This window comes from Crocuta crocuta, unplaced genomic scaffold (genome assembly GCF_008692635.1).
Source record: "Crocuta crocuta isolate KB4526 unplaced genomic scaffold, BGI_CrCroc_1.0 scaffold112, whole genome shotgun sequence".
Classification (NCBI taxonomy): Eukaryota; Metazoa; Chordata; class Mammalia; order Carnivora; family Hyaenidae; genus Crocuta; species Crocuta crocuta.
The window spans coordinates 5,869,938-5,887,193 of record NW_027528818.1 but is presented as its reverse complement, the minus strand read 5'-3'; the positions used below and the strand labels follow the sequence as shown (position 1 = coordinate 5,887,193).

The window sequence follows — 17,256 nt, the reverse complement described above, 5'->3', positions numbered from 1 at the left end:
TGTCCACCTATTTCACAACAAAAAAAAAAAAAAATAAAAAAAAAAAAAAAAGAATGGGACACTCAAACAACTGAGCTACTCAGGCACCCCTGTTCATTTTAGAAAGAGAAAAATTATCCATGGTCCTATGACACAAAGACAGCTATAATTAGAATATATTCTAATAATACAAATATATTACAGAAAACAGGCAGCTGTTTTATATATTTTATTTATATATAAATCTGTGTATCTCTTCATAGTTTTTTACCGGAATCATTCTCCATTCTCCTAGTTTGGACAGTTAGGCTATTTCTGATCTATCCTCTCAGGAGTTTTGTTTGTTTCAAATGGCTTTTCCCATTTTTCTAATAAAGTGCCATACTCTGTATGCACAACTATTTGAAAGGGTAGAGGATAAGATGCTGGTTTTACTTTAAAATAAAAGTTTTCTTTTTCTTCTCATTTAGCTGCCAAAATGGTATATTATTTAGATTCCTCTAGTCAGAAGCGAGCTATAGAGTTGGCAACAACACTTGATGAATCCCTCACTAACAGAAACCTCCAGGTAAAGGTTTTCATAATCTCTGTGAAGAATACCTCACCTCTTTCGGTTTCTCTTTTCACAAAGAGAATACGTTTTACCAAATAGTTATTTGTTGTTACTTACGCATATTATTCACCAAGCTATTACGATTCCGTATCAGAAACTTAACCTTAAATTTATTTAGGACTGTCTGTGTGTGCACACATGCACAGCAGGCTACTTGGCTTTCAAGAACTAGTTTCACATCTTTATTTAAAATATTTTTTCTAGAAATGTTTTAGTAAAATCCTATATGTATGTATTCCATAGCTCATTTTAGATTTCAGTTCATTCCTATCTCTACATTTCTGACCAGGCAGTGGCCTTGGTGAAGATTCTGACATATTTAAGATGTACGTACCAGGGGTCAAATTATAACACTCATTTTATAACTTGTAGCTTGAGATATAAAAGATACATGGATGTGTTGCAAAATAATGGTTTTAGTTTAGTCTAAAAACACAGGACATAGCACTACTTCCTATGATAATTTGGCCAGATAAAGCATTTGATATATTCCTTTAATAGCAAATGAAGGAAACATTTGACTTATTGATTGCTAATTAATACATCATTTAGATTATAACATTTCCAGACTGGCAAAGTTCGTCAGGTAGTATATATCTGCAAATTACATGTTTTCCAAGTGAAAGGATAAAGAAAACATGAGAAATGCAAGTCAACATGCATCATTTTAAAATCTAAGAGTATCTACTAAGGGGTTTGGTGAAACAGTTACCAATTTTCACGAACAAGTTTTTCTTGCATACATGCCCTTTGGTTTGAGACCTCCTTTCCCTCTTAGTGGTCAAACTTTCAATTTTAAAACAGGGTTAAAAAGCAATGTTTGATATCACTAGCTGTCTCTAAGTCTCTTAAAGAAAAACAAAACAACTAAAGGGCTTAAGTTGAGTAACTGACATTAGCCTGGAAAAGTTGGCATTGATACACAGAGCCTGCCTAGGTCGAGGCAAAGTTGCCCCCTGGGGTCAAGGACTTGCTGCCAGTGAGTGTGTCTTTAAATGTAGCACGATGTATATACCTTGCTTGCCCCACGTTAGTCCTGGCCCTGTTTATAAATTCATCCTTTTGTATAAGCCCTATAATTCTGAAGAAACCAATTCGTAGGGAATGTATTATGTGGGGATAAAATTCTTGTGTCTATCTTAAATATGTACATTTGCCTTTTGCTTAGAAAATGTGTTGATAATGAAATGTCTAATAAATTCACAGTAAAAGCCTTTTGTTTTGGACAAGTTATAACATAACCTTTTCTCTTTCTATAGACATGTATGGAGGTATTAGAAGCCTTGTGTGATGGTAGCCTAGGAGACTGTAAAGAAGCTGCTGAAGTTTATAGAGCAAATTGTCATAAGCTTTTCCCTTATGCTTTGGCTTTCATGCCTCCTGGATATGAAGAGGATATGAAGATCACAGTTAATGGAGATAGTTCTGCAGAAACTGAAGAACTGGCCAATGAAATTTGAACATCATTAAACAAGCAAATGGAATGACTTTGGACCATATCTAGTGTATAATATTTTTGTCACGCACCTGCTGCATTGCTCTAACTTACACAGAATGAGAAGAGTAAATGTTCTTGCCTTCAAATAGTGTTTTACGTTTTTTATCCTGCTGAAAAAGTATATATAAAATATCTAACATATTACAGGATATAGGTTCAGTTTCTTAAAAAATTAAAAGCTGCTAAAATTGAGGGATTAAAAAAAAGATACCTTATTCTATTCCTACCTACCCACCCATGTTTTTTAACTAATTTATATAAAATCTGGAGGCTGTTACAGCTAACAAAGCAGGTGTGTGGCAGAAATATTACTTTAAAATTTGTCTTGTGAGATTTTACTATATCTCAGACAGCATAAACGCTGTTTTAGCACTGGATTCTTTCACTGAGCACAAAGAGTTGTTGGGGCTTTAGCATCTGACTGATTTTGTTACGGGGTTGATTCTGACCATAGGAAGTATGCAATGTGAATCACTATTTACAGAGAAACCTACAACAGATGCTTGATGTTGTAGAAGCTGGGACATATAGATACCAAGCAGAATTTCTAAGAAACCTAGAGGATGTTCAATACGCTTGTTGTGTTTCCAAAATTCACTGTACATGATCAGTTTGGTGTTCTTGTACCACAGTTTTTAACTGAAGGAACCAGTTGGAACAATCTCAATTTTAACTAAAACTTGAAGAACTAAAATAGCAATGCAAACCTTTCAGCATTGTTTTGGCCAAACTTGTTAAAACTGTAATGCAAGAACCAAATGCACTGTGATGTGGCACCAACTAATTAGCACGCATGAATTTTTTCACCCAAGAGTGAAAAAAGAAAATCTACCATGGCTTGAAGTTAAAGAGCAGAACTCCTGACTACCATTCTATGACTGATCAAGAGACTAATAGTTAAAAACCTCAGCAGGCCTTGTTCACGATATGCAGAAATAAAGTGCTGCAGTTTAGATACCTCTGGAATTTTTCCACAGTGTCACAGGTTTGTAATACTTGAAGCCCTACATTTCTAAGAATATATTTCTTGCTCAGTTGTTTCAGGCAAGCCCAAGACTTTGTAATTTTTAAAGGGCCCAAGATTTTTTTTTTCAATAACAGACCAGCTTCTTTTTCCTGCAGTTACAGATGTAATTTCCTTTTTGTTGTCAAACATAAGGTACCAAATATGATGCAATAAATTGTTTTGAAAAACAGTCGTGTGAATATTTCAACTAATCTGTGTTGGGCTTCTGTGAAAACACAGGTGGAAACAGAGGTGCAAGCCAGAGGCAATGTAATGTACTATAAAACTAGTGCAGATGGGCGCGTTTGCTGCAGGCTGAGTGCCGGTGTCAGGGGGACTCCGTAATGCAGGTGTAGTGCTGCTCCTGCGTGAACCTTTCCTTGAGGGCGAGGATGGTGGCAGGTACTATGAATGTAATTCCTAATTTCCTAATTTGAAAGGAAACTGAGAACTGCAATTTTGATGGAGAGACTGAGCCTTAAGGTGATAAACCTGTATACTGAGAACTGGCCTCAGGCTCAGTATTCTCATTGCTTTTGCAAGAGCTGAGCAAATAAGATTAAGTAAAATGAATCAATTGTATATATGATTGACCTTTTTGTGGTACTTTGAGTTTCTAGGGCATACATTCTAAAGGGAATTTGCGGGAGACCTTGATCCTTCTACCAACTGAACAGTTGTGCTAAACTCAACCTTTCATAGTACGTGGCCTGCATTCCGCGTCCCAGTCTAACGATTTAGTGATGTAAAGAGAAGTACGAGCCGAACTCCAGTGCTTTGTTACATTTTATTAACTGGCCCTGTCTCAGGAACATCTTCACAGATGGCAAAAAAAACAAAACAAAACAAACCATCACCACCACAAACTTTTTTTCAACTTCTCCTATGAGTGGCAACTGAAGTTCTCGTTGCTGGGAAAGAACACTAGTGCTACCTCTGCCGCTACTGAGGTGTTGGGAGGAGGCACCAGCCATACGATAGGGGGTGTATGTGTGAATTATGTTTAAACTCTACTGTATATTGAAATGAAGTTCATATATTTGTCTTGACAATGTTCAAATGATGTAGATTGTCTTAGAATGAAAATTCATAAATACTCAGAACTCTTGATGCAGATGCCACCCGTGAGGAGCTAAAATTCCTAACGTGTATATTGTACTCCAACCCGATTTTACTGGAACTATTGAATAAATATTTTATTTTCTTTCAGGTTTACTTGATAGTGGATACATTGTCTGGTGTCAGAGGACCTTGACTGGGTTCATTTTATGTCCAGACGGCACCCCCAAAACATTGTACTGTACTGTCTTGCTCTGAGTAGTATCAACTGGATCATCTCACATTTGCCTCATTCACTCAGTTAATTCCAAATGATCCTGTGGGGGGAAAACAGGGTTAGAAAAACAAGTAGGGGGAAAAATGCAGTGATGTTGTATTCTAAACAAGTGCCTTATGTTTATTGCTGAGAAATGGTGTTATCAACCCTTTTCAGAAGAAAGGGTCCCTCGACCTGTATTAACATAGGAAAGTAAAGTTATTTTTGTTTTTCTTTATATTTACTACTCTTGTCATTTCTCATTTAAAAATTAAGACCTGACCAGGTTAGTTTACTCAGCTTTAATTAGATAGTTGAGTCCTACATTCTCAACATTTTTCTGTATTTATGATGCACAAAAATAAAGCGTGATCTCTAATAGCGTGGCTAAAAGTAGTCCTAGAGTTAGTGAGTAGCTTCTCTGTGGGTTTTATGAGGCCCTTTGTCTTTCAGTGGTGTTTGGACTCCACGGTGTGCTGCTGTTAGGGCTGAGATGAAAGCTGTGATTGGAAGAGGCCAGGGAAGTGTGGTCTAGTTTCAGGTAGGTGGCGATAAATTCAGGGAAGTCTCTCTCCTGCACAGTTTCTAGGAATATTTCAGTTGCCATGTGTAGCATCTGTTTGGGACACGTAAAGTGAAGTGTTGACTTTTCTTACAAGATAATGTTTGTACTTGTCTTACTAGCCTTAAAATTTGAAATCACTCTTACTAAGAGAATTGAAAGAAGGACCGACCTGTCCAGTGGAAGGTAGTCTTCCTGTTTAGCTCATGCTCCATCCACTCCTTTCAGTTACAGGCAAGGTTTCTGGATGCCATTCAACTATCCTCTAAACTTTGCCGAATCCACTGCCAAACCTACATTAAAAAAACCAGAGTCACATGAAATGGCTGTGTTGCCCCACAGGGAGCTGAAACCTTAAGTTTTGTCCCAATTTTGAGGATTAGAAACCTCACTATTTGTAGCAATAAAACACTTTTGGAAAAGGATATTTATGGAATTGTACTTTTTTACCTTTTAGTATGCAACCTATAGGGTGGATGTAAAAAAAAAATTGGTAGTATGCAGGAGTTTCTGGAGAAAATATTCATTTCAGCAAAGCAGATGAGTATTTGCCACATACTGTAGGTTATACAGCTGATTTAACACTGCTACCTCCATCAAGACCTTTTATGATGGCATAAAAATGGGCGGGAGGACAGGGAGCAGTGTGTGGTAGGAAAGCAGGTCTTCAAGTTTCCAGATTCTCCATTATCCCGTTTTCTTTGAAAGGACACCATCTTGGGATTGTAGCCAGAAGAAAAACATGGTAGCTTATATTAGAACTTCTATGAAATTGTCAACAACGGACAAGCTTGGAATCCTAAAGGTTCAGTGCTCTTTATAGAGTTCTATATGCCAAAAACAGAAAATAGACGTGGTTTCAAGGTGGCTTTAGTAAAAATGAAGTTGATACTTGGCAATCCGACAAGACTGGAATGTAGTTCTTATATTTTTTTATATTAGGCCTTTGTGTCTATTTTAACAGTTTATTATTTCACACAGTGGTACAGTTCTTAAATAATGAACTTTGATGAATATGTAATGAAAAATTTCCTGTATATTAAGAGACTGCTGTTGCTAAATCAACTTAGCCTCAATAAGTACAAATGATCCTCTCATTTAGAAACAACATAGGCACAAAGAGATTTCTGGAATATGATTTGGGTCCCATAGCTTGCTTTCAGCTGTTAATTACAGTTGCCTTCTATATCTAGTTACTTGTGCATTGTCTTGACAAAGAAGCTTTTCGCCATACCATTCTGTTATCTTTCCAGTCTACCATAGTTTCCTAAAGGGGTTATATGAACTTGCCCCTTGTTTACCTCATCTGCAGGTTTATCAGGTCCATGTACTAGTGCTTGATGCTTCATCACAATTGAGATAAGTACTGGGTTTTTCTAAAGTCTGGTTTCTAAAACTTGGGTGTTTCTTCGTTAGTAATGAGTAATTAAATTTGCTACCACTTTTCATCTTTTTTCAGACTACTTATTTGCCTTCAAGTAGACTGTTGGTTGATAGCTTCACAAATGAAAAGGGAGTCATTTAAGAAGTAAATAGTAAACATCTCCCAGATCCTTTAAGTTCTGAACTATGGAATGTGAAATACTAGTTCTTCCCTTCATTACCTTAATAAAAAATTTACTGTACATTAATAACAGTAATAGAAGTATTCAGAAACCTGTATTCAGCTAGCATTGTTTACTGTTAGCATAGTTTAGATGTTCATTGAGAAGGACCTAAGAAACCACATGTTTAACTTGTAATTTTTTTTATAACTTAAAATTTTTAAGAGGCTATTTGTTATTTGAAGCATTCCACTGCACTTAGCATTTTTCACTCACCTGCTCCAATGCTTTTATTGAGAGAAATGTCTAAATACGGTATGAAGTTAAATGATGAATGCTTTGTTCACTGGGTACATTTTAGTATGGAGGTATAATAACTAGGACAATACATAGTAGATATTCAAATCCTTGTTAAATTTGCTGTGAATATTAATATTGCCCTACAAATTGTAGAAAATAGCAATAAAGTACTGTTAACCTTCAGGTCACCTACAAAGGCTCACAAATTTTTTATCCTTTTACCTGTGACTTAAGATTATTCCCATTCATCCTTCCCCCTGTGCCTCTCTTTTGGTCTCAGGAATTTCCTCAGAATACCACAGGTCCATTACATTTTTACTTCTGTTGAATACATTTCTCACATCTAATTTTTGCTTTTTTCCTATAGTTTGTCAGTGGAATGGTTGTGACTGGCCTTGTAGGAAGTAGATGACTGGGACCATCCTTTAACTTTGTCAGCTGCCTGTTCATTGTTATATAAGTTGGCAGTGAATCTACTCATCCTTCATGTCTGTAGCAGCCAGCCACCCACGTAACATCACATCCATTGGAATTAAGTCACTACGGAGATTGTCATTCAATAGCAGCTTTTCATCTTTCACATAGTATGAGGAGACCGGTGACACACACACCAACCATCTGTCTACATGGCTCTGTTGCCTGCAGCCCAGTATCTCCATTTTTAATCCTTACAAGTAAGGAGACACTGGGTTAGGATCTGCAATGGTTATTTCTAGACACATGACCTATAGCCGGTTTTCATAGCAACAGCTGTGGTCCACAGTTGATCTTTATTTAGGATAGGCAATTGAATCCTTTCAAGACATAAACTTAACCCTGTTTGTTTATTAGAATCCCAGGAGGGCTATTTAAAAAACAACTTTCAATGGTGGAGCCTACCTGCAGAGATTCGGATTTAAATAATCTGTGGAGTCCGGTCTGGGTGCTGGTGGTGGCTTCTCTTCCCTGCTAACCCCCAGTGATTTTAAGGTGCATCCAAAGTTGAGGCCCACTGTCCTTGATGAAATTTAAAGTGTTTTATAGTATTGAGGTTTTTCCTCCAATTGAAGAAGAAAGCGACTATGTAAGTGCAGAAAGATATACTTTCCCCATTTTACATTAAGGGGAAGACTTCTGCTTGAACTTTATGTCAAGAGCTTTCTGTTTTAGTCTATTCTCTTCCCTGCTTAAATCATGCTGCTGTTCTGCTACCTGAGATGCTGGTATTCAAAGAGAAAAGAGTCACAGTTTTGTTGGATGTCATGGTAACTTGTCTCCACTGAAGCAACTTTTAAAATATAATTGCTATGGAGAGATAGATGCTTGAGATTTTGAGTGGATGAGTACCAAAGCAAAGCATGGGATTGGCAGGCTTTTAAACAGGAATGAGTGTGAGATATTACTCCCTGGAAAGCCACACATACCTACCGCCCCAATCAAATACATATGTTTTTCCTTACTAATCTTACATAAACAAGTGAATTACATATATCAGATGTAAAAGGAGCCATGATTCTAGGACAGACAGAATTCAAAGCTAAATGTTGGTCTGTTAGTGTAGAACTTGAAAAGGAGATTTATGTAATACACAATCCTGTGTCAAACCAAAGCTTGCTCTGTGAGATCTGGAATAACATTCTGGGGTAGACATCCCAAATCTATACAATCCAGTATTTTTCTTTAATAAAATAGGAGTTGCTTTATAGACCGTCATCAGTTCTGTCTAGCTTGTTCTCGACTGGTTAAAGGATTTGATAAGTGAATCTGGTTGTTTGATACTATTCATTGTCATTCTTGATTGCATAGAGATGGATGATCTTCCCTCACCTTTGCAAACTGTAAAGTCTAAATTGTTTTAGTCTCTTCACATAGAAGTCTGGCCCTAATGCTTTAGTTACTTTCTCCTCTGATCCTTGTGACTAAATGCCAACTTTCCTGCATCAACACATTGTAATTTGGTAACGACAGTAGTAGGATGTAGTTGAAAACAAGCTTTTAGGTCAGACAGAACTAGTTTTAGCTCCTGGCACAGGTGCCTGAGGAAAGATAATAAGAATTTTTAGTTCATAGTTGTTGGATTAAGTAACGTATATACTGCATAGAAAGTGATTACCACAAGGCCTGACACATAATAAGCATTCATTATAAATACTAGCATTTGCAAAAGGATGTTCTTTTCTGTTTGTCTCTATTCAACTTGGTTATCCTTGTTTGTTGACTGCAGTACGGTGGGCCAGCATATTCAGGAAAATCATTTATAATCCTCTCCTAGATATTAGCAGCTCAATTTTTTGTTTTTGTGTTTCCCTAGTAGTTTACGCTTGTGAGAACTTTACGTTGTTTTGTCTTTTCTCATAGTGAGAAAACCACCTGTAATACCTCCATCCTCCATGATCATTTTGACATTCATGGAAACTTTTACTAGTGTTAGCAAAGTTGGCAGATTGGTGCTGCTGTTTAAAGCTATTTAGATGATGTGATATTAGGCCAGTCCCAGTGTCCTTCCTTCCCTCCATCTGGTAGTTAATGAAAGCCTACTACCTGAAGGATCTGTGCTTCCTATTGGGAATGGATGACATAGTCTTTGCTCTCACGTATTTTACAGGCTAGTAAAGGAGAGGGACAAGTCAAGAAATGAGTGCAGCGGTGGTTTATAAACCCCTAGGAGTTGGTACTCATTTCTGTTTGGATGGACTAGGAAAAGTTTAACAGAATGTTCACTTGAGTTTGGAAAGAGAAAAACCAGTTTCCTAGATGGATAGAAGGTAGCATGTACCTAAAAGCACAGATACATGAAACATGTATTGGGGGACCATGTAAACTAGTGTGAATAGAATCTGGGAAATGAGGCTGGGGCTCAGATTAAAGAGTGTTAGATGCCTTACTAAAAGATTGGATTTCACTTTGTATAAGCAAAGGAGAGTTACTGAAGAAATAGGGAAGGATAAATGAGAGAATTCTGCTATTAATATGGTGAGGATGGGGAACAAGATTGGAAGTATCAGAACTAGTCACAAGACTCAACCTGAGCTAATAAATAATAGCTATCACTGAGCTTTTACTATGTGCTAAGCACTTTGCATTTGTTCACTCATTTAATCCTTGAAGAGACCATTCCAATTTATTTAACAGAAAACTTGATGGTTTGCTCATGGTCACACAATTTATAAGTGACAAAAATCTACATTCAAGCCCAGGTATGTCTAACTCCAAAGTGCTTACTTCTGATCAATATAACCTCTGGCAAAAAGTGATAAGGACAACAGCATTAAATGTGGGGAGGAGAGCAAGGATACAAGAGATGTTAAGAAGGTAGGATGTAGATCAGCTGACTTGTCAGATGGGAGAAGGCAATGCATGGAGAAGTCAAAGTTCACGATGTCCAGGGTTTGGATGTAAAACACTTTGTCTTGAACAGTTATCATTAAACAGAGTTGGGAAAAAGAAATTGAAGGGAAAAAAGTATTTTCAAAATGAATTATAGGTGTTTATAGGACATGTAAATCCTATAAGATCAGGAGGCAGCTAGGCATATGAGTCTGATGTTTAGAAGAGAGCTGACTCTTGTAGATCTTGGAGAGTTAGTTGTGACTGGTGTGGCCTGGACAAGACTCACAGGGAATAAACAGAGATGATGAAATGCCAAGAGAAGTGGGTAGAGGAAGAGAAGCTAGCAAAAGAGACCAAGAAATAATATTAGTAAAAAAACAAAAAACAAAAAAAAAACAAACCTAGAAAATAATGCTGTTGGGGAATCAAAGTTTTTCAAAGATGAGGATCAACAGGGTCAAAATCAAGATACTATAATCCTCATCAATCATGGTGGTAACATTTTAGAAGTCTGAATATCAGATGTTGGCAAGGATGTTGGAAAACAACATAGGACTCTCAGGCACTGTCTTCAGGAGTATAAATTGGTATAACTGTTATGAGGGCAATTGGCAGTATTTATTTACTAAAATTAAACATATGCATAGACTTACGAACCAGCAATTCCACTAGGATATACATATACACACACGTATATATGCCCTGTAAACATTCCTTCATATTTGCCAGAGAGACATGCAAGAATGTTCATCACAGTATTGTTTATAATAATAAAATTTGGAATAAAATGTCTGTGACATAAGAATGGATAAGTTGTGCTATATTCATTTAATGGAATCCTGTACAGTTAAAATGAATAAGCCAGCATTAAGTGAATCAAGAATTACCCTCCAAAACGGTGGTTATTTAAAAAAAAAAGAAAAAAGAAAAAAAGAAACGCAAGTCAAATGGCCTCATTTCTTGTATGTAAATTTTTTTTGTAAAATTTTGTAAAACAATACTGTGTGGTTTATGGATATATTCATTTAAAGTAAAGGGGTTTTTTAAAGTTTATTTTGAGAGAGAGAGAGAATCCCCAGTAGGCTCTGTGTCAGCACAGAGCCTGAGAGGGGCTCGATCCTAAGAACTGTGAGATCATGACTTCAGCCAAAATCAAGAGTCAGACGTTCAACCAACTGAGCCACCCAGGTCCCCTAAAGTAACAGTTTGAAAGGGTGGCTGGCCAGCTCAGCCAGTAGAGCATGTGACTCTTGATCTTGGGATTGTGAGTTCAAGCCCCATGTTTATTTTCACTTAAAAATAAAATCTTAAAAAAATATAAAGGTTTAAAAAACACACTTGGGAATTATAAAAACAAAAACTCAGAACAGAGGTTCCCTTTAAAAGAGGGAGAGGCACATAGGTAGCCTATAATTTTTATTTCTTAAAAAACATTCTTAAATGTGGCAAAATATTAATTAAGATTTCATGTCTTTGTTAATTTTGGATCTACATAGGATACTTTTTAAAAGTTAAAACAATAAAACTCATATTTTATACCCCAATTAAAAAATGGCTAGATAAAAATGCATCTACATTTAAACCAAATTTTTCTTGGGTTTGTATACTCTCCAAAATGACATGGTATTTTTACTGACTTACCAAGAATGATGAGAGAATTAAGGGAAGATCACCAGGATATGTGACACAATTTTTAGGAGGAAAGGTGGCTCCAATAATCTAAAACATTACTACCCTTTGTGATTTCCAAAGTGCTCATATGTAGGTATTAATTCCTTCTTTATAGATGAAGGTATATCTCAGAGATGTTAAATGATTTGCTAAAGGCAACCAGCTAGTAGTAGCGAGCAGTGAGTTAGGTGTTCAGGTTACAGACCTGTAGATGTTATAGCAGGAACTTGAACCCAGGTTTTTTGTTTCAAGGCAAACTAAACTAGGTTCCTGGACCCCATTGTTTTGCCCAGAGAGGTATTACTGAAGTGAAATGCTTTGCACTGTTTAGCATTTTAGAACAAAGAATTGTTGAAATATGGGTATTTTCTAAACTATGCATTTTTATACAGTATTTTTGTGTCCCTTTTGATATATACAACATAATTTAAGCTAACAGTTATGTTTCAAACTTACCTTTCTTTTCCCTCACAAACTCGTTATGCTGGCATTGGGATTTCCTTTTGCAGTGAGGAAGTCCATCTTTAAGATGATGAAGATAAGTGTCCATGAATTAGAAACAATCATCCCTGTCTCTCCCTTAAGTGAAATACAGTGTCATGCAAAAGAAACTACTCCAGAAGATAAGATACCAGTTGTAAAGTGGCCAAGAACTTTATGTTATAGATGTATTGATTATCAGAAATTGCCAAGCTTTCTTGCTAAAGTATTAGAAGCAAGTAATTAGAAGCCAAGAATGTAGGGTTTATCTGTTCTTACCTTTCATCCCAACCACCATAATCTACTTTAGGCCAAAGACTGAGTCCTCCTAAGTAAAATGAGGGAAAACATTACCATCATTGAAAACTATCATAAACTCTCAAATTCTCCTGTTTGTTAGATTTTGCTGTGAGGAGGTCCTTCATCAACTTGGTAATATCAGTTTCCACAGAGCAGTGGGAATTAAAGCCAGGAACCAGTTGAGCAAATGGGAGATGAAGACCTAGACTTCAAGAGAATGTCACTGTTTCAAAATGCTTCAGAGAGAAGACGGAAAGGATAGATGGAGGGTAGAAACCAGAAGGAAATAAGGGTACAACAGGAATCGTGGCAGTTGAGAGATCTGAACATAACTGTAATTTGAATGAAAAAGAACTTGTAGAGGAGAGAGAAAATTGATGCAGCCAGACAAGGCTCCATAGGAGACAGAAAAGGTGGGCCTTGAAAAATAATACCTTTTTTCAGAAACTAAGGGAATAAGAGAATGGTTATAAATAAATTTATAGTTGTGAGACAAGAGGTATTTTCCTATCTGGCTTCAATATTTTTTGTGAAGTAGGAAGTAATAGCTGATGTAATTTGTGAAGTAGGAGGGAGCAAAAAGGGGATTTAAAGGGAATGGAGACAGTCTGGAATAGACAGACTAAAGACAAAGGCATTAATGGTGGTGGTAACCACCAGACTGAGTTTGGAAAGTATAGTGGCTTTATGATTATTTCTAGCATCTCAGCTGAATGGCTTATAGGCCAGCCATATTATAGGATTGGTCTAGAACTGTGAGTTGGATGACAGAGGAGAAAGACAAGGTATGAAGGGAGTTGAGGGCACTGAAGCCGGGCAGAATATGGCACTGCTCTAGGAATGTGATTTGGAAGAGAGATCAGGAAAGGAAAAAAAAGAAAAAAAAAGGAAGGGGATTGAAAACACTGGTTAGAGAATAGGTCATGTGACCAATTAAGAGCTCTAGGCCAGATATGGAAATGGGACCAAGAATAAATTGGAAGAAAAAGCAGATTACAGGAATAGAGCTCTTGATGAGACTCTGGATCAGGCACTGGGGGGTAATATGAATGGAAAGAGAAGGGTTTTGAAATCACTCAGAGCTACTCTATAACAAAGTAGAAAGTATGGCCAAGGGATTGGGTTGAAGTGGCCTCGGAACTGTGATTCTTGAGTGTTCAACAGACCATCTACAGGAATGTTGAAATATCCTAGGAAATGATGAAATAAATTGAGATTTAAAGGCTTAACGTGATCCAGGCATAATGTTATTGTGGGGGGATAACCTAGGGGCTAACGGATATTAGGGACAAAAGAAGGTAAAAGGTGGCAAAATTGGATGGAATGGACTTCAAAGGAATGAAAGTTTTTACAGGAAAGTGAAATGTTTTAAAAGAGACTATAGGACAAAATACGAATACCAATTCTGAGCCTTGTGATATGTAGAATTTGAGGACATTCTCAAAGCAAGCTCTCAAAGTGAGATCTTTAAGAGATCAAGGAAATAGAAGACATGTTCATTTAAAAAGCTGAAGGTATAGGTGTGTTTGTATATAGCAGAAAAGGTTGCCAAAGCCCACCCTGGGTAGGGTTGAAGGAGGGAATTGTGCGAAAGGTGAGGATGAGCTCTCAAGAGGGCATGCCGTCAGGTACACAGCAGCTGGGAGACCAGAAATGAGAGGAAGCTGATGGTTGGGTGAAAGGGCTGTCTTCTGAGCAGTAAACAGGAATGAAGTTTGGATGGAACTATAGTTTCTCAGTTTTTGGCCCAGTTGTTTTAAACAGAACTGATAAATTGGTGGTCCTGGCAATGTTTGTTATCTTTGTAGGAGTGTTTCTAGATCCATGGCATGGTGGTAATTGCTGAATCCTTTCAGAACTGCTATGCAAAATGCTGAGTGTGGTAATAGATGGTCTAGTTTCTGCTGGACTTTTTATGGCAGCTAGTGCTTTGCCCTCTCTGGCAGGCATGGCATGCAGCAGGCATCCCAGAAGACAGAGCACAAGGACTTTTCTCCATAGAATTGCCCCTCTTTGGCATAAGGGCCAGTGTTTGTGCTTCACATAAGATGCAATTCCTTCTTTTCTGCTTTTGCAAAACATTCATCATGTCTTGTGGAGAGTATGATACAATGGAAAAAGCACAGTCTTTTACAGACTTGGTTCTGAATCCTGGAAGCTTCTTGGGCAATTTATTTAACTTTTGAGTCTTAATACATCATGGTTACTGTAATAACAGAATTTGTACAAAAAGTACCTAAAACAAAAAATATCAATAAAAATTTTCCCATCATGAATTATTTCATAAGAATCTTATTAAAGATTCCACCACTGTACTAAGTCCTGGGTATCAAATGATGAATATGACATGATCCTTGTCTTCAGATCCTTATGATCCTTACAAGATCATGGGGTGCCTGGGTGGCTCAGTCAGTTAAGGCTCAGCTCATGCTCTCATGGTCCATGGGTATGAGCCCCGCGTCAGGCTCTGTGCTGACAGTTCAGAGCCTGGAGCCTGCTTCAGATTCTGTCTCTATCTCTGCCCTTTCCCCACTCATGCTCTGTTTCTCTCTCTCAAAAATTAAAAAAAAATTAAAGATCCTTACAGTTCATGGGCACCTGGGTGGCTCAGCCCATTAAGTGTTCAACCCTTGATTTCAGCTCAGGTCATGACCCCAGGGTTTGTAAGACTGAGCCCCATGTGGGGCTCTGTGTTAATAGCATGGCATCTGCTTGGGATTCATTATCATTCTCTCTCTCTTCCTCCCTCCCACCCTCCCTCCCCAAATAAGTAAATATTAAGAAAAAAAAGAAAAAGGATCTATACAATTCAATGCTTGCTTTGGTAGCACATATACTAAAATTGGAGTGATGCAGAGAAGATTAGCATGGCTTCTGCACAAGGACGACATGAAAATTCGTGAAGCGTTCCATATTTTTTATACTAAGCAAAATAAGTCAGAGAAAGACAAATACCATATGATTTCACTTACATGTGGAATTTAAGAAACAAAATAGATGAACATAGGGGAAGGGGGGAAAAAAGAGAAGCAAACCATATGAGACTCTTAACTATAGAGAACAAACACGGTTGCTGGAGGGGCAGTTTGTGGGGGGGAATGAGCTAAATAGGTGGTGGAATTAAGGAGGGCCCTTTTTGTGATGAGCACTGGCTGTTATGTGTAAGTGATGAATCACTAAATTCTACTCCTGAAACCAATTTTGTACTATATGTTAACCAACTAGAATTTCTTTAAAAAAATTTTTTTAATGTTTGTTTATTTTGAGAGAGGGAGAGAGAGACAGAGCGTGAGTGGAGGAGGGGCAGAGAGAGGAGCACACAGAATCCGAAGCAGGCTCCAGGCTCTGAGCTGGCAGCACTGAGCCAGACGCAGGGCTCAAACTCACAAACCACAAGATCATGACCTGAGCCAAAGTCGGACACTCAACTGACTGAGCCACTCAGGTGCCCCTAACTAACTAGAATTTAAATAAAAACTTGAAACAAACAAAACAGATCCTTACAGTTCGGTAAAAAGTGAGACAAAGATAAATATAGTCAATGCCAGATGAGGAGTGTCTTGATAGATGCATGGATGGAAAACAGAGACAGCCCAAGGGAGCAATGATTAGCAGGCTGCCTGCCTGAGGTGGATTGAGAAGGCAGGGAGCCTTCCTGGCTATTCCTCTGTTTTCTCTGTTTATTTTCCTTCCACTCTATGTGCATGTCTGTTTTCATTCTATGCCCATTTCTGAAATATATCCGAGCGTGCTTTTTTGGTATCAGTGCTGAGGAGTTCCAGGTCTCTCTACTCAACATCATACCATATATCCAGTTGCCAAACACATATATATTCTTAGGTATATTATTTAGCTCCACAGGAGCTAAAATAGAATTTTATAGTCTTTTCCTCAAAACCTGCTCCTTCACTTTTTGGGTGCCTCCATCTACTCAGTTGTCAACTCAGGAACATCTTTAGTGTTTAGCTCTTCCTAATCCTCCACAGTTAGTGTTCAGCAAGTCACATTAATGATATCTGCAAGACATCTTTCAAGTGTACCCACTTCTCTCCATTTCCATGTTTATAACCCTAGTTTAATATCATCTCTTCCCGAATTACTCCAACAACCTCTAATTTGTCTCCCTACCTCTAACCTTATCTCCTTTTACTCTATTCTCCATACTGCAACCAGAAAATTATTTCTAAAATACAAATCTGATTTCATTCTTTGGCTCAAAAGCCTTCAGAAGCTTCCCATTGCTTCTAGAATAAAATAGTTGGCAGGGCACTGCACAGTCTCATGTTTCCTTACTTCTAACCTTGTTATTTCATCACTGTTCTCCGCTTACTTAATGCTTCCACCAGATAAACCTGCTTCCCCTGGTCTTCCCTAAACCCCAGCTGCTCTGAGCTGACCTCATTTCTGCACCCCTGTCCCCAGAGCACCCAGTACAGTGTATTAAAATACCTAGTTGTTTGTTTCCCGGACTAGGATAGTCTCCTTAGGGCAGAGACCAAGTTGTTTTATTTTTGTTTTGCTTGTGTGTGTGTGTGTGTGTATGTAATACAGGAGAGCCTTTAACATGAGGTAGTCATAGGATACACAATCACCTGCCTGTGATTGAGGCTGTAATGTAACCGATTGGGGCCTTCTATATATTCCTTTTTTTTTTTTTTTTTTTAGGAGAGGGAGAGGGA

At 37.7% G+C, this 17,256-nt stretch overlaps 1 protein-coding gene, 1 long non-coding RNA gene and 1 other non-coding gene across 4 annotated transcripts in view; 2 read left to right on the top strand and 1 right to left on the bottom strand.

Annotated features, from left to right (window-relative positions):
- NAA15 (N-alpha-acetyltransferase 15, NatA auxiliary subunit) overlaps window positions 1–4,649 on the top strand; it is an 81,924-nt gene extending 77,275 nt beyond the window's left edge. For both annotated transcript variants that reach the window (XM_077755962.1, XM_077755961.1), the window contains exons 19-20: window positions 450–547; window positions 1,852–4,649. In XM_077755962.1, the coding sequence (XP_077612088.1) occupies window positions 450–547; window positions 1,852–2,052 (299 nt within the window). In that variant the 3' untranslated portion in view covers window positions 2,053–4,649. The remainder of the gene's footprint in view (window positions 1–449; window positions 548–1,851) is intronic.
- LOC144224862 (uncharacterized) lies at window positions 4,413–5,512 on the bottom strand. Its single transcript, XR_013333162.1, has 3 exons — window positions 5,424–5,512; window positions 5,146–5,266; window positions 4,413–4,472 (listed from the first exon to the last, which is right to left on the bottom strand). It is a non-coding gene; the product is annotated as an uncharacterized LOC144224862 (long non-coding RNA).
- A 9,881-nt stretch (window positions 5,513–15,393) lies between these two features.
- LOC144224877 (U6 spliceosomal RNA) lies at window positions 15,394–15,496 on the top strand. Its single transcript, XR_013333171.1, has one exon. It is a non-coding gene; the product is annotated as a U6 spliceosomal RNA (small nuclear RNA).
- The last annotated feature ends 1,760 nt before the right edge of the window (window positions 15,497–17,256 follow it).